Consider the following 18158-nt stretch of genomic DNA (forward strand, 5'->3'; position numbering starts at 1 on the left):
GAGACTTTATCAAGGTGTAGCACACTCTAAAAAGTGCTCTGGCTCCATGCAAACATTACTGCTAGAACCAAATCATTTTGACTGAGAGGAATTCTCCACTGATTTCAGAGATGCTTTCTTCTAAGTAAGAAGATGAAATTTCACCTGTGTGACAGATAATTTTTTAGAGCACAAATCCACTTGACAGATGGGATCTCTTTATATCACTTACGGGATTACAGTGAAGAGTTCAACCTCTTAAACTGGATAAAGAAATTTGGAAATTCAGAACCCACCTATTTATTTTTTTTCCTCTGGAATCCAAAGTTCTTAACAGTAACAGGTAACATTTTATGACAGGTAACTGTCATGCTGATTATCTTGGCTTGCAGCAATATTTTAAGATGCCAGATTAAAATGTTTAAAACATGCAATATTTTTACAATGTTGCATCTGAAATTATATCCTGGTATAAGAAATAAACAGAGAAATGGGAAACGTAAGTGCGCAAGCTGTCAGATCCTATTCAATATATGCTTATTTGTGGAAGGAGATTTTACTGATTTTCATAGAGTTTAACTTACAGAACAATTTTAGCTTGCTCTATAAATGAAACTTTAAAATTCCTTCTAAAAGTTCTAATTTATGACAAATATTTTCTTTTGAAAGTAATTCCTAATTTATAGCCAACAAACAACATATACTGCAAATGTATAACTCATGTTTTGAGTAGCTATGAGAGCTAGAAAAAAAAGAAAACTTTCTCTCCTACTTTTTAAAGAGATGTTTTAGAATGTCCTTTGTGAGTTTAGAAATACAGCCTGGGGGTGGGGGTAAGGTCTCTTGGTAAGATCTTTGTGAATCTTATGCTGCAGGAAATACATTGGTGGGTTCAACATTATTTAAGAAAAATAAAACCGATGGAAAATCCTAATAACTGAGACACAGGAGAAGGGGGAAAAAAACTAAGTAAATTGTGAAAAGCTAGGCAAAGTAATGAAATTTCTCATCATTCCAACAGAATGTTGGCACGATTATTCCGCCAAGTTGTTTTCGGTATTCAATATTGCCATATACAACCTGGTAGACTTAGAATCTTGGGGGGGGGGGGTGCTTAAGTGGGTGGTGAAAAGGAAATAGATTTTAAAGCAAAAGTACCCTTTAGAAATGGGGAACTCAGATTACTATGTTCGCTAAAAAATAAAAGAAACTGAGTTTTCTAAAATGAAACCAGTAGAATTCCAGTAAATCTCTCACCTTCCATCTTGTTTGGCAGCAGCACCTAATCAGAAAGCTTCTCTTCTGGGTTCAAGGATTCCTCTGAACTTCAGAAAGAAAGGAAGATTCCCAACTAGGCAGGTTTCAGATTCAGAAAGGAGCTGGCTTGCATTGCAATAATGAGATGACAAGGACAGGAAATGGTTAGAAGTTGTATAGGAACAGAGTGCCCTCAAGTGGTGGGGAAGGTGGCCCAGTGGGTGCAAATCATATTCCCAAACCCCAATAATCATAGAGTTGTTATTATTCATTCCAGGCTGGAAACCCACCATGGTTTTCCAAACTATTGTTAAAGGGAAACATCATTCTTCTACCCTTGAAAGCACTTTTTTCGCTATGCTTAAAAAAAAAAGACGTTGAATTTGATAGGGGCTTGATTCAGTCAGGAAACACTACCTCCTAATCAGAAAATCCTCTATATTTGTCAGAGGGAATAGGGAAAGGTCCTTCCTTCCTTTCTCCCTCCTTTTTCTTTTGAGAGCTGTCTTAGGATTTGATAACAAAAAGAGCAAGACTCCTCAGGTTGTTATTCATCTTAAGGTTGCCACAGGTTTTTGCTATTTTAAACCTAAACATTGCAAAGCTAGGCCTGTTTTCTCAGAAGTAAATTCCACTTTATAGCTACATCACATACAGTTCTGCTGTCCAATATGCATCACCACTCTCTGCCCCAAACAATCTCTGGTTGTGGTGACAGTCCCACCTTGCCAAAGGGGAGGACCACCCCTAAGGGAGGAACCTGCCATTACCATGAAGCCCTGGCTGGACCTATTGAGTCCAGCAGTCAATTGAGGGGTTTTGAAGCTATCTGTTCTTCTCCTGAAAACTGCACACTGCATGGGGCACTTGGCAGTAGACAGCCAGACAGTCAGGCCACCAAAACTGAAGTTGATAAGAACTGAAGTTGATAAGTCCACAAACAATCCCAAGGTTCTCTGGAACCTAGTTGAAAACCAGTAAGAGAGAAAGGTAGCCATGGTTACAGTGGGTTGACAGTTGGAATGCCATGTGAGTGAGGAAGGGGACCTCCTGATCTTTTTCTCTTCTGTATGGACAGAAGGCTGCCTAGGCCTGAGTAGGAGGGAAGGATGGGCTCTCTCTTGCACTATGCAAGGTGGCAGCACTTGGTTAACCCTTTCTCTCTGCATTGCCCTGCACCTTCTCTTCCCTGCAAGGTTTGTGCTGAACGCTTTCATGGCCCCAGAGCAAGGTATATGGCATCTTATAAACTGTGTGCATAGGGTGGGGGTGGACATCTTCTGGGGAGTTGGCTTTCACTCTATCTCTTGATTTTCTGAAGGGCTGCAGAAGACCTATATATTCATCTAAAAATGTTGATGGCATCAGAAGGAACATGGCTTACTTTTTAGGGGGTGTCCATTTTTTTTGCCAACAGCAGAGGGCGAGTCACTACTGTTCCCACTTTAAACACCTCAAAAAATCAACGGATCAATTTGCACAGTGAAAAATGTTCCAAAATGCTATAGATTCAGTAGGACATGTATCCATTCCAGGACGGTATTTAATTCTGGAAACAAAAGGTGCTGAATTTTAAGTTGATCTGAAAGCTGCAGCCCCTTAACTTTCTTTTCCCCCCATCTCCTCTCTCTTTCATTATTCCTTTCTATGTTCTTGTGATTGGAAACAAGGTCCTGGGTCAAAGTAACTTCTGGCTCCAACCTAGTCAATTTCAAATTGTGAGAAAACTTGTCTTTAAAGTCTCATAGAGCAGTATCCTTGATTAGAACCTGATTTTTAATGTACTGTGTTTAATTTTGTGCCAATTCTCTAGACTAGCCCCAGCCTCAGAAATAATTATGCACCATCTGTTACAGTTTTATTTGTCTGGCCATTTGTGAATTTACAAATGTGCTTTTGTAAATTTATAGCCTATGATTAAGATTCCATTTTTTGAACTAATAGTTTGTTTTATTTTAAAGTCTTTTTATATATAGTTTATTGTTGTATATTTCCTGGATACATTGTACCTGACAAGTGTGTGTGTGTGTGTGTGTGTGTCTGTCTCTCTGTCTCTGTCTCTGTCTCTGTCTCTGTCCTGTCTCTGTCTCTGTCTCTGTGTCTGTGTCTGTGTCTGTGAGGAGAAGAATTCTATATGGCACCTCTATTTGTTTAGTATTTTTACTTCTCTAATAATTTATCCTGATCAACAGTTTCTCTGCTTAAATTCAACATATAAAATAAATAAAGAGAGTAATCTGAGAAAGCAGTGCGAAAGATTGAAGACTAGGTCTTTATTTCCCTGAACTACATTCAGTTCTCTTTACTTTTAGGGTAAATTTTGCTTTAGGAAACATGGTTCTCCTGGGAGGCTTATCAGTAGTTTCTCAGTTAAAAGATTCCTATATAATTACATTTCTACGAAAAAAAAATTTGCTCATCAGTGTTAAGTCTTTGTCTCAACCTACAATTGCTTGGTGTATATTATTTGCTTCCTCAGTTTGAGTAGAGCAATGGTGAGACACAAATGGCCTGTGCAATGCCCCTTATGAATTTTCACCCTAGAATTATCTGCAACATCCAGGGGTTTTATGGGAAAGGAACTCTTGATACAAATGTTCAACCATTCCTTGACAATGGAATGTTTTGAAGCTACCATACTAGAATTCATCACATTAATTTGCATGTTAACTCCCCTGAGCTGATCCGTGAGAACTAGACCTCATCTCCAAAATACACTACCAAGGAGCCAAAAGCATCGAAGGATATTTTCTTTTTTCACAACTGAGTAATCTAAGAGCTAGATTTAAAGTTTAATACTCAAAATACTAATTTGTCCACCAAGGAACCCCCCCACCTGAAGGTTTAGCCCTGCTGACTATGGATTAGTAATCAAGCAGTAATCAAGCAGCAGTAATCAAGCACGTATGAAGAATGCCAGGTTTGGAAAAGTGGGATGCATTACATGATCCAGCAGAAATAACTATTAAAAGTGCACACTGGTGAATGGTTTTGCTCAGTATGGTTACATAGTCAGCTGCTGTCTCTGAGGAAAAGGCTAATATATTCATTATCCAAAAAACGTATTTCTAAATATTAATATGGAGCAATAAAAGATTTCAAGTAGTAATTTCAATTCTTTAAATAATTGATTTTTTAGAAGTAGGCAAAGTCCTTCCTGGTAACCCCAGGGCACATGGCTGGCAGATAATATATGATGCCTGGTAGCATGTCTTTTGTTTAAACTGGGTTTGTCCAAAGACAACAAATAGGAGGTCAAAAGCCATGGTACGGTGAGGGCTTGATTCATGAGGCAAAGTCCAGGGCCCCACACGTAATGGAGGACCAAATGACTACCCTAGAATGAATTGAAAAATATTTATTAAAATGCCCAAATACCATTTTAATCCTTTTAATAAACACGCACACACACATGCACTCACACACGTTATATGATAAAAATAAGATTATGGATATTCAAGTTATTCTAGGTTGATAAATATATTCTCTTTTCCTATAGCAAACCTATGCTTATTTCCAAGAAAATCTCATTACTGGAGTATTTTTTTTAAAAAATCAGTTGGAAACAGGCTTTCTCCTGCTGCATATCAAAAATGTAGAGAGAGTTATAAACCCAGGAACTGGTGTGGGAGGTGGAGACAGAAATGTTAGTTGTATGCTTTACAAATTAAGATTAGACACATCAACATCTAAGCCAGTGTTTCTCAACCTTGGCAACTTTCAGATGGGTGGAATTCAACTCCACCCATCTGAAAGTTGCCACGTTGAGAAACATTGATCTAAGCAATAATGATCTCTGCAAGATCACGTTTGTAGTTTAAAGCTACCTGCTTGCATCAATAAGGAATGAAAAATAGCCCTGCGCCTTTATTCCAAGAAGACATTTGGGAGTTTATTGATACTTGACATGCAAGAGACTGAACTGACTAGTCACATGCAGCCCTTTTCTGGAAACAGCCTCTGAGTGGTGCTGATATTCCTCCTGACTATTTTGATGGCTGCTTATTCTGATCCTCAGAGTCCAGATACTAGGCTAGCCAGTTGGTGCTTACAGTTTTGTTGCTGGGACTCTGCAGGCCTAGCTACTGCAGAAAAACTGTTAAATAAACCCTTTCTCAAAATCTTTGAATGCAAACTTTAGGTTAACACCCAGAACTCAAATGTTTCTGATCAAGTCAGTGTCTGTTTAGTCCTTAACACCGCCCACAGTGACTCACTGAGCCTTGTACCGTGAGGGAGCAGCCACAGCAACTTTGTCTGTTCTGCTTTCTTCTCCCTCACAGACAGTTATCTCAGGCTGTTTTCTCAGTAATAGTCTCTTCCAGAATCATCCAGCTATTGCTGAGGCGATATGAATCTTTTCTCATTACACATCTATCTTCACAGTGATGGTTGGATGTTGCTAGATGACACCATAAATCATGAGGAAGGAAACGGCCTTCATTGTCTGCCAATGGTGAAGGCTTTGCTCTGCATTCATTCTGAGTCACTCCCACTGTTTCCCACCAGGGATTCTCTTGTGTTTTTCTACTTACCTTATCTATCTATCTACTATCTACTTTCTTTATCTAAAAAGGGAGGGAGGGAAGGAAGGAAGGGAAAAGAGGAAATAGTTTTATTTGATTGGTAATCTTAGGAGCTAGAGATTAAGAAATAAATGGATTTGTGTGGAAGTGAGTTTGAGAAATCTGCCAAAACGGACTCTAGTGCAACATAGATAGCAGTACCAAATGAAGCCTTAGTGTGTCCCTCCTTCTTGGGTCAAACGTCCACACAAAATAATTCATTTGTGAGACATGTTCTGAACATTGTACAGAAGGAAAAATCTACAAAGAAAAGAGATTACTACGGTAAAAATTAAAAATTTTGCATCAGGGAAATTGATTTAACAAAGAATAATGTCAGGAAAATCTGCATTAAAAAGTCTTTGGGAAATTTATATTTAACTATATACATTAGGGAAAGTGGTAACTAAAACCTTTGTGTTTTAAAAAAAATGCTAAAAATATATTTTTAAATGGCAAACTTCTTGAAAGCAAGCATTTGCACCTGATCTCCCAGGTCTAATCTGAACAATAAACATTTAATACTTTTATTTTCCCTGCAGTAGAAAATGAAGTGGATGAAACACAGTATTCTGTTAAGTTAATTAAAAAGAATTATATATATGGCAACATCAATCATAAAGGTAACATTTTATATTTTAAATTAAACAGTAAGATGATGCAAGGAATATGTGTGTATTATGATTTACCAAGGAAATAAACATAATCAAATTATTAGCCTGTAAAAAGCAACGCTTATTCTCTTTGAGTCAATTAAAACCAAGAATGACATTCTATGTTCTGTAACTGGGGCAGACCCCAGGGGTCACTTATAAATAGGAAACACCTTCATTTTATACAGAAAAAAAGGAAATATTGTGCATTTATAGCAGACCCAGAGGAAACTCTGATAAATTTTGAAAATCATGTGCCATGAACTGCCAACATTCTGAATGCCATGGCCCATTTCAGAGTATAGCAAAGTATGGCAGGAATCTGGAGCCTGAAGCCAGTAAGAAATAGGTAAATCCTTCCTGTCAAAATACCAACATATGGTCTCTTAGCCTATTTTTCCCTAAAATGGTAAATCTGTATATGAGCTATATCACTACAGACTACAGGGGAGACCAGAAGATTTGAGTTCTCTGCCATACAGAAACCCATTGCCTGTAAAGCAGGTAAGTGTGGGTATGCAGGTCAATCCTTTCCAACTGTTTCAAGCATGACATTTTCTGAAAATAGACTGTGAGCACTCTGGAACTGTTTTGTGTTCAAAACAACTATTTTGAGTGTGAAACAATCCTATTCTCAAAACCCTTGCTCAAAGCAATCCATTTCACAATCAAAACCAGCAGTTTCACACTCAAAAGAGGAGGTTTTGTGAAGAAAACATTTGGAAAACCTTTAAACAATAGTGGGTGTGGAGGCAAGTCAGCTGAGAATTTTTATTCCTGATAGAAGAGGTCATTTAGGCCAGTGTTTTTCAACCTCAGCCACTTTAAGATATGCAGACTTCAGCAGCATGCTGTCTGGGGAATTCTGGGAGTTGAAGCCTGCACATCTTAAAATGGCTGAGGTTGAGAAACACTGATTTAGTCTGAGTTCTGTCACCAGATCAGAGTACAAATCCAGATTAAAGCATCCCTGACAGATGGCTGACTAGTCCTCATTAACATTTTCAGTGAAGTAGGGGCCATCGTTTCTCTGAACAATTGATTCCACCATCAGACTGGTCTTACTCAGAGAGATGTGGGTTCTTCTTCACTGGATGTGTGCTTGAGTGGAGGCTAAGGGAAGCTTTAATTTTCTCTGTGTTGTCATTTTGCACAACAGCTATGGAAGATGCCTGTTTCATCTTCTTCTACAGTCAATGTCTATGTCAGAGTGCACAGAAACAGCCCCTATCTTGTCTGCATGGATTTGTCTCTTTCACAAAGTGAAGTTATAGACCCCAACTACCTATGGGTTGGACCAAATGGACAGACTCTAAAAAGTAAGTTACATTTTTATCAAGAGATCAAACTATTCAACTATTCATCTGTTTTGAAATTTTACTCTCATTACTATCCAAATGGTCCTGGCAGCTTTATTTATTTTTAAAATGTTACAGCTCTGAGTGGCATGCAAGGTATATTAGCAATATCCATAATAATAATAATAGCAACAATACACAAAACATTGTGTTTGGGAAAATAACTATGTTTTGAAGTCATAAATGAAGGAATTTGTTTCAACTTCCTGGTCTGAAGAGACTGAGGCTGTTCGGGAGTTCATGACCATCATGACTGTCATCGTGACACACGTCATTGAGGGCCTGATGTATGATGGTGCTCATATGCCTAATCTGGTTTTCTTGTGAGAGGATAGGATCATAATCTGGAATTGGGGGAGGCCTCTATTGTTCCCTTCTGATGGTCAGATCACTCTCTGGTAGCCCTGGAGTTCTCTGGTATTGCTCCCTGCCACAGGGAGGCAGGACCTAATCAATCTACCCCAGGCAACTAATGGATCCTATTGGTTTCCAGGGGGAACTTGGGGTTGTTCCTGATGGTCTCCTGCATGGCCTGACCAAAGCTCTGGTTGCTACCTAGAATAGGAGGGCAGCAGGGGCCTTGGATTGGATCTTGCCCATGTGGCCTCTCTCCTGCCATGGATCCTGAAACTCTCCTTGGTCTACAGAGGAGCTGAAATGGGTGAAGTAACACATAGAGTGTTGCTGGAGGGCAATAAGAAGTGAACCCAGTGAAGCACAAGTTAGAGCTGCTTTAGAGCCTACTTTATGGTGGTAAGGGCAGCAATAATAATAATAATAATAATAATAATAATAATAATAATAATAATAATAATAATAATAATAATAATAATATAACTTTATTGATTAGTCAATTGACCATATCAAAAAACTGGGCATCAGCCGCAATAAAATATAGTACCATAAAACAGATAAAACGCAATAAGGTAAGATAAAATATACTATGGTGAGATAAAATACAGTAAAATACAGTAAGGTAAAAAAGAGATAAAAAAGTAAGATAAAAGTGTAAAATATAATAAAACAAGTAATAAAACACAAAAACAGTATATGTTTAAATGAATTCATCACCTTTACATGCCACCCCAATGTGTTCTATAAATTGTGTTCTCAATTGGACAGCCCTAACTATAAACTTAACAGTTCTATTGACCACATATGTATTTGTGCCCCCCTTTTTTTTGTAAGGGCAGCAAAACACCAGTATTTCTCTGCCCTTATTGCATCTGCTGATAGCCACCCAGTGGCCTTGTTTAAGGAAAACTGGGCCTCCCTGGGAAAGGCTGGCTTGGAGGCTTATCGCAAGGTCACTGTAAAGAATAAGCTAAGCATCTTTCAGATAAAGTCGCTCAGATTCGCTCCAAGCTGGACTCTAGCTTTGAAGCAGCTCCTATAAAGGTGACTGGGGCTTAATCTGGGTTGATTATCTGGGAGGAGTTTGATCTTGTTGGTCCTGATGAAGTGGGCAAGACTACCAGCTCAGCCACCTGTATAATAGATCCATGTCCCTCCTGGTTGGCTAAAGTCTGGCAGGAAATGACATGTGTTCAGATTCTGGCAGTGGGCAATTCTTCTTTGAGAGAGAAGGTGGTTCTGCCATCCCTTAAAGAGGCAGTGGTTCACCCACTCCCCAAACAGCCATTGCTAGACCCAACCGCCCAACCTTCCCATTTTAGGGAAAGCTGTAGAGAAGGTGGTCATGTACCAGCTCCAGAGAACCCTGGAGAAAACAGGAATTCAGACATTCCCCATGCTGGCTGGGGAATTCTGGGAGTTGAAGTCCACACATCTTAAAGTTCCCAAGGTTAAGAAACACTGGTCTAGGTGAAAAGCCTGCTTTTAAGCCTGTTTCTGAACTGCAATAAGGAGGAGAATGCTCACCTCAACTCCAGCAGTAGTTTGTTCTACAATGAAGGCCTCCTCAAAGAAAAAGGAGAATTTATGCTTGATGATAGCTGTAGCTCAGGTGAGACCTGCAGATCGCGCAACACTGATGATCTTTGCAGTTATCTAGATCTGTGCTACAGAATGCACCAAGTTTCTGGCCCAAGGCAGACTTCTTTTAAACTCTGTTCAGAGCCATGTTTTGATACCTGCAGTGACAGGGAATTCTGCCACATGACAGTCTGCCCAATTTGCAATTCATTCCTGACATGCCCTAAACCAACCCCCCAGTTCTTCTGTTTCAAACTCACTACCTGCTGCTGCAGCTTGTGCGTATCCAGGCGTAGCACTTTCAACCAATCAGAGCTTGCTGAGTGCTGAGTATGGAAATTTGTCAGTCACTACTTCATTCCTTCTGCCCCCCCACCATTTCCAGTACTCCATGATTTATTAAATCAGCTACTCCCCTAAGATTATATAAAAAACCAAACCACTTCTACTGCCCCTTCCCAAGCATATATGTAGCAATGCCTGTGGGTTTTGCAAACTGTCCTGCCATCATGAGGGCTTTTCCTCAAATTCAGCTGGTACAGATGTGAATCAGGAGGGGGGGCAGGGTAGTGTCCAGCAGTCTGACCAATTCCAAAACAAACATCCACAGGCAATGGATGGAATTGCAGGAACGTGAATCCCATCAGTGTCCAATGTGTCTGTGAAAATAAAAACCAAGGGGAGGGGTTTTATAGTTTGCAGGTGGTCCTCACTTCACCACCACTCATTCAGCGACCATTCAAACTTACAAGTGAACAAGTGATACTTATGACTAATCCTTGAACTTATGTCAGTCACAGTGTTCCCACAGTCATGCAATCACGATCTGGGCACTTGGCATCTGGCTTGCAATTACTGTATGACATTGCAGCATCCCGCAGTCACGAGGTTGCCATTTGTGACCTTCTTTGCCAGCTTCCTACAAGCAAAGTCAATGGGAAGCAAATGGCGACCACATGACATTCTCACTTAACGACCCACAGTGGGTTGCTTAATGACAGCAACCAGAAGTGCCAGAATTTATGTTGCTAAGCGGCATAGTCATGTGATGTCACGCTTTATGACCGCATCACTTACTGACCGAAATTCAAGTCCCAGTTTCTGTTGTTAAGTGAGAACTACCTGTATTTATTGAAAACATTTCTAGCCCATCCACTAACTAGAGGATTTCTTGGCTGATTACAATGCACAAAATAGAGCACAAAACCAACTGAAATGAACAAAAATTGCTGCTTTGCTTGCAGGAGAAGGGCATCCCACAGTTGGGATGCCGCAGCAGAAAAGGCTCTCCCGCACATTGTCCCTGAACTGTAGGACATTGAAACTACTTCCCCCTCCCAACACACAAACACTTGCAGATCTTAATATCTGGACAAGTACATACTGGGAGAGACACCCCTCAATATCCGGGTCCTAAACTATTAAGGGCCTTGAATGCCACTGTTAAAACCAGGAAACAAAATTTGGGTGCTTCCTACTAATGTGATACTTACCCTTACCTTCCTGGGGCTGCTGCTTTAGAACCCAAGGTCTCTAGACCCACATTCGACTTCTGTTGACCTGGCTTCTCATTTCTGTTACAGGAAAAAGCTATGTGAACCTCACGGAAACTGGAAAGCTGATGTTGCTTGGTTTTAAGGAGCACATGTCTGGATCTTATACGTGCACACTTTCTTACAGAGTTTTTCAAAATGACATGCAAGCAGAAGAAGAAAGATTCAAGACATATAAATTTATGGTTTATGGTAAGAGTAGCAAACTCTATGCTTACTCTTTTCTACTCTAGGCTGTGCCTAGTTGATTCTCATTTGGCTAACTAGGCTAATCTGAGCTTCAGATCCAAGTAAAAAACAAACATTTTAAAAAGTTTGAACTTTCAAAATATCTAGTCCGTCTTTCACCTCTAGTCTCCTAAAAGAAGCAATTTCCATTAGACATGAAGTAGAATTTTAATTGTAAGAAAATTGGTAAATATTATGTTAGAAGATGAAACATTCACAATGAAAACACAAATAGTCACACAAGTGCTCTAATAAAAACTTTACTGGTTGTTCTCTCTCTTTCTGCACTGGAAAAGATCTGTGGGCAATATTTTTTCTGCTATGAGTTGGAAAATAGTTTGGGGGCAAATGAAGAGGTTGGTTGCTACGAAAATTTAGACTTCAGGCAAAGAATTCAGTAGGAAGGACTTCCTCCAGCCCACTCATAAAACTTCTGGGCCAACTCAACAAGATGGAAATATCTCCCAGTGTTTTTCTTATACTTGCTTTTTACTGTATTATGTCCATGTAGGAGTCTGAATTTGATTGGAACAATTGTATCAGAGAAAGAGGGTGCTTAATTGTTTCCCTGTGGGCCACTTTTCGATTAAAAGAATCCCTCCCCTCTAAATTTGTTCTAGAATGCCTATGCATTTTTTCCATTATAGTGAATAAATAGCTGAAGGGATTCTAACAGAACAAATATTCCACTAGAACAATATTGAAAAGCTTTCTTCCTCTATCCCAACCTTCTCATATTGTTCTAGTCCAATTAAGAAACCTCCCTCTCCTATTTCTTGCCAAGGTCAAAAAACAATTCTAGGACGTCTTGTTTACCCTTCAAATGCATACAGTAGTCGGGGTCGGGAGGGGGGGGGGTGGACAACATGGAGCCATGATGCCACTAGATGGCACCCACTAACCTCCAAAATAAAAATGGCCAAAATCTGAACAGCCCAATCCTATGATATTTTTCCTGTGAAACAGTATTATTTTGGGTTTCTTAATTTTTAATTTTAAAAAGTGTGTCAGTGCATGAAAGAGAGAGACTTCTGCAGGAAAAGATTGTGATTCCATCCTACATGATGCCAGTGTTTACACTACATCCTAAATCTGTTAACAGGTTAACAGAACCCAGTTGCTGGATCCCCATAACATGTTATATCCCATTAAATGTGATAGCCTTATTAACACAATGCTAAGAAAATGACTTCGTTTCCAACAGTACAGTGAACCAAAAAATGGATCAATCCCATTTTCATCTACTGTAGTCTAGCATTTTGCCTGACCCTAAGCAGTTTATACTATTTTACGTTGTATTAAAAACAATGCTAATGTCTTCAGTTGTTCCAAAGTCCAAAATCATGTCCCTCCATTAACTCATACCTTCAACAGGTTTTTAGTTGGTCCCAGAACCTTTTAAAGCAACTTGAGCTGCAGACAGCAGTGGGCAGTTTTTGTAATTCATATTGGGATGTATGTATGTATGTATGTATGTGCGTGCTGGGGAATTCTGGGAGTTGAAGTCCACACATCTTAAAGTTACTGAGATTGAGAAACACTAGGCTAGATAACAATTACATCTTCAGTGAAGGGCCAATTTTTAGGTTTCTTTTCTGTTTTGCTACAACTACATGCTAGTCCAAATATCCTATGGAATATGTACATTCAAGTAGCAAGCAGAAATATACACGCCTACACAGATACTATGGAGGGATTCTCTCCCCACCCACCCGCTAACAATCCACCTTGATAAAGTATGAGAAAGAGAAAATACTGGCCACACTAATTGGAATGACTATCCTGAAGTCCAGCTGTGGCATATTCAAGGACTTCAACTCATCAGTTTGTCAAAAAGCTTGCTGATACTTTGAAAGCACACATTCTCAGGGAGAATGCTCCAGATTTTTATTTGATACAGAATTCCTAATTCATGTAGATATTTTATAAACTAAGAACTATAGTTTATAACAGCGATATGCTACATTACCTGCCACTTACATTCTCATATATTTCCTCCTTCTTTCCACCTTCTGAAGCATATCGAGAACCAGACTATACCTATCGTATATCGGTTCACTTTACAACCAAAGAGTGCAAACTAACAGCTAATGGACAATTCTTTGAAGAACTAAAGAAAATCTTGAATAATCTGCTTGCTTATCTGAAATGCCACATTGTCAATCCATCATACAGGTGTTTTTCAGTCAAGCGACCCAAACATGGACTGGTAGATGAACTGTTCGTTGTTTTTCAAGGTAATATAAAATGATAGTTCTTTTTGCCATCATGATCTTTATCTATTTGGAGAAGATAATGGAACCTGTGTGGAGCTGGACTGAGTGAAAAGAGTCCCTGATCAATATAACTATGTTTTCAGTGCCTTTCTTACTGATAGTATAATCTCATCAAATCATAATCCCTTTAATTTAGTTCTGTGCAAACATCAGACTTTATCCATTTGATGCAGTCCTAGTTGCTCTCATTTTCGTTTCTGAAATGAGCTGCACTAGTTCTCCCCCTTGCAAATTCCATGTTTGGCCCCAAAATATCTTCTCCTGAATTCAATACACAAGGAGTTTGCTATGGATAATCGTTGGAGAGCTCAGAACAGAAAATTATTGCAGACTAATTATTATCATCAAGGCTTCTGTTATATATTGGGTGGTGAGCTCTCACAGGCTAAATCGTGATTTTATTCAGCATCAGCAAAAATTCTTAGAAGTATTAAGTTCAGCTGAAAGATGGAGTCTGTTGCACTGCTGAGATGAAATGATGGTATGACTAAACTGTACCATGAGTGGAGTATGCACCATGAATTCATGGCAATTTCTTGGCACAGAAAATTGGAAAATATTTCCTCAATGAGTAAGGTTTGACAGTAACTATGATCAGACACTGATAAAAATGCTTCAAGCTGCTGTCCATGGTACCCACTAAGATAAAACTGGAGTCAGACATCTGTTCTATTCTGGCTTCCTTCTGCTTTCACTGTTAACAATTTACTATATATGTTTTGGCCTGGCTAACTCAAAGATGGAGCTCCATCACAGGTTATATCTCTTTTGAATTTAAATTGTTCTTTCCTGGGAACAGCTCTACATAAGGCACAGTTGTTATAGTCCAAGAGAAAGCCTTTGTGGCTGAAATCATAAATTTATACAATTGTGAGTCCCATTTCAATGCCCAGGATTTAATTATTTACTAAATTTAGGCACAATTCATAGAGTATATTTTTATCTGCAAATGTTTATCTCTTTTTGTCACTTAGTAGATCCATTTGCCCCTGGCTGGGAAGTTATTTGCCGCCAAATTACCTCTGACTGTGAAGACGTTACCAACAACCATGTTCAAAAGGTCAGAGATTTTTTCAGACTTTTTCAAACTGGCATATTTCTGGACACTCCAAATACCAAACAGTTTAGAAGGTGACAAACTGCATGTTGTGGTTGCCACAACTTGCCTCGGCCCCCTGGAATCTCCCTGCAGTTTCAACTATCCAACTTTAGCAGCAAAATGCAGAATTCAGTGGTACAGTTGGGGGGGGGAGGAGAGGTTGGGGTACCAAAGCATAGAGACCATTGAAATCTCAACAATTAAGATAGATAAATAAATATTCAAATCCCACCAATTAAAGAAGAGAAAAAAGTTTAATCTATCACTGATGCATCCGCACAATTGCCCTGCATCCCTTAGAGTCTAAAAACTTAAGTAAAATTAAGTCTTCCTCAGTCAAATAAGTTTTTTCCCTGCCAAAATAGATAATTAAAAATTATATACTTCAACACACAATGAAGTGTCATAATCACTTTCTTCAGTGTTACTAAAGTAGATTGGGGACCAGGTTGTGGGTCATTTTTCCACAAAAACTCATAAATAACAATAATATCCAACTCAAAATTGGAAAAGTCCACTCTTATTGACTGTTTTAATCAGCTTTCGGAATACCATCAAGTTTTATGCCAACATGGCCTCTGAGACAGTCCATAACAGAGCAGGTGCCATCACCCAGAAACCCTGCTTCTGGACCCCTGCCCCCCACCATCTCACCCAACTGAGAGGCAGCTCATGGTTTCTCACATAAGGAATATATCAGATGATTCAGTTCCACTTAAGAGGTACCTGAGAGTAGCTGGGGGCCAAGCCAACTAGACCCTTTGGGGTTAAAATCAGTCCCTTGAATCCCCAAAACCCTGGGAACCCATTGGAAACCAATGCAGGAATTTTATTGAAACACAAAGCTGCAGCACAAGCATTCTGCACTGTGGCACCTCTGCCCCACAGACAGAGAGAACGAAGACCAGGCAGGTTTGTCCTAGAGGCTTATAGAGACATCAGTGCAAATTGCTGTGGAATTTATTTTATCCACATGGCTATTTTCTTGAGGAGTTTGCTTCTGATTTATCCTCACAACCAGAGTCTGCCCAGAGTCCACTGGAGTTGGGCAGCTAATACATTTCAATCAATCAATGTATAAAGTGGACTGGATAGAAAACAGCCTTTTGAGGCCACCTTCCTGGAAGTCTGCAAAGGGCGGTGGGGACTTGACCACATGACTTCTTCAATTTTATTTGCCTACAGTGAGAACTGAAAGATCCCCAGCCAGCTTACCCTTTGATTCACCTTGCATCACGTGAGCAAGATTTCTGTCCACTGGGGATCAAAGTTTATTTCTGTGATTTCAAGTATTGTTGTTGTTGTTTTAATATTTTAGGCCCGAGGGCTCATCGAAGAGTTTTTCCACAAACAACAGTACATCCTGAAACATGAGTTTGTGAACATCCCTGCAATCCATTACATAGATCACAGTTTCCAAGTAACTCGACTGGACAGCTGTCGCCCAGGGTTTGGGAAAAATGACTTCACCCACAATGACTGTGCAAATTGCTGTGGTATTTATTTTATCCACATGCTTATTTTCTTGAGGACTTTGCTTCTGATTTATCCTCACAACCAGATTGAGCATTTGTGATTGGTCATAGAGTACCCAGCAGTGGATAAATACTTTTGGCTTGTTGTCTAAGCCAAGCAAGGGCATTCATTTATTTTGACAAGAGACTTCTAGGAAAAAATATTTTTTACTAAATATGATATAGGGTTCAAGCTTTCTTTTCAGTATGCTGCCAGCTGCTAAAAGATCTGTAGCTGCACAATGGAGTATTCCAAAAAAGATTATATTTAATTGCTACAGGTAGTTTTCAGTCAGTGTTCTGGGATAAAATGAGGTTCTCTGGAATTTTATTCACTGTTGTCAGTAAGATTATTCCATTGTATCAAGATTCTGTTAAATCTTGTCATTGGCCTCTAAGCTATGTGCTGTTTCTCCCCTCCACCTCTGCCCCTGTGATCTTTGTGTCCTCTGCAAATTTGATGATCATACCTCATCCAAGTAATTTATAAATATATTGAACAGCTCTGGATCTAGAGTGGAGCCCTGTGCTGTGCTACTTAACACTTACCATGGAGTCAGTAACTTACATTTATTGGCTATGATTATTCAACCATCTAATAGTAGCTTGGTCCAGCTCATATTTCCTATCTTTTCTTCTAGACTCTCATGAAATATTTGTCAAATCCTTTGCTAAAGTCAAGGTATACTATGGTTAACTTAACTGGTCTCTCTATTGAAAAAGGAGATCGTGGTGGTTGGTTTGACTTTATTCTTCATAAACCCATGTGGGCTCCTGTCAAGTAATGCATACTTTTTTAGATACTCACAAACTGATCGTGGAATAAGGTGTTCCAGAGCTTTTCCCAATATCAGTGTGAAACCAATCTGTAATTAGCCAGGTTCTGTTTTCCCCTTTTTGAAGAAAGGAACAATATTTGCCCATCTCCAGTCCTCTGATACTATGCCTATCCTTCATGATTTCTGAAAAATCACAAAAAGGGGCTCTGAGATGACATCTACAAGCTCCTTCAAGACTCTTGAATATAATTGTTCTGGTCCTGGAGTCTTCAATTTGTTCATGGTAACCAGGTGCTCCTTAACCATCTATTTACTTAACTTGGGTTGCTTCCTCCTTGTGTCAATCATTCTGCTTATTTCCATTTGAACACAGGTCCTCTTTGGGAGAAGACCAAAGCAAAGTAGGAGTTGAGTTCTGACCTCTCATGGTCACCTGTTATTATCTTACTATCTTCTCTTAGTAGTAGACCCAGCTCTCCCTTTTTCTTCCTTTTGTTGCCTTTAGCTTCCCCTGGGAGCTTAAGTTCTTTGTGTGCTTTAGCCTTTCTAACTATCCTTCTGCCAATATTAGCTACTTCCGAGTAGCTGTCCTTGGTGATTATACCCAGCTCCCATGTCCTGTACATGTCCCTTGAAAGCTTCCTATATATCCCAAATGGCTTCCTAGGCTGTTCCCCCCTACACACACACCCCTTCATTTTTTTTCTTATTGGAATTGTGTGCAATTGTACTTCCAGTATCTTTGTTTTGTCAAGTTCCAACCTCTCATGCACCTTTTGATTGAGGGATTCTCTTTGTTTGACCCTCTCTACTCAATTTCAAAACAATTCCTTATTTCCATCAAATCACTCTATTTTCTCTCTCTCTTTTAATCTTAATTATTGCTTAATCTCTTCTATTGAATTCTTGCATCCACCTCTTTCTCTGCCTATGCCCTAAGCAATATAATTGCCCAGAGTCCC

At 39.3% G+C, this 18158-nt stretch overlaps 2 protein-coding genes across 6 annotated transcripts in view; one reads left to right on the forward strand and one right to left on the reverse strand.

Annotated features, from left to right (window-relative positions):
* Window positions 1-1363, reverse strand: part of IKZF3 (IKAROS family zinc finger 3) — a 44888-nt gene extending 43525 nt beyond the window's left edge. The window contains exon 1 of the mRNA XM_063300650.1: window positions 1237-1363. Within this exon, the coding sequence (XP_063156720.1) occupies window positions 1237-1243 (7 nt within the window). The 5' untranslated portion in view covers window positions 1244-1363. The remainder of the gene's footprint in view (window positions 1-1236) is intronic.
* Window positions 1-18158, forward strand: part of ZPBP2 (zona pellucida binding protein 2) — a 42726-nt gene that overhangs the window by 22270 nt on the left and 2298 nt on the right. For 2 of the 5 annotated variants that reach the window (XM_063300651.1, XM_063300654.1), the window contains exons 3-8: window positions 6344-6424; window positions 7614-7773; window positions 11331-11492; window positions 13547-13765; window positions 14779-14864; window positions 16222-16399. In XM_063300651.1, the coding sequence (XP_063156721.1) occupies window positions 6404-6424; window positions 7614-7773; window positions 11331-11492; window positions 13547-13765; window positions 14779-14864; window positions 16222-16399 (826 nt within the window). In that variant the 5' untranslated portion in view covers window positions 6344-6403. The other 3 variants (XM_063300652.1, XM_063300655.1, XM_063300653.1) reach the window with 3 other exon arrangements.

This window comes from Candoia aspera, chromosome 4 (assembly GCF_035149785.1).
Source record: "Candoia aspera isolate rCanAsp1 chromosome 4, rCanAsp1.hap2, whole genome shotgun sequence".
Taxonomy (NCBI): Eukaryota; Metazoa; Chordata; class Lepidosauria; order Squamata; family Boidae; genus Candoia; species Candoia aspera.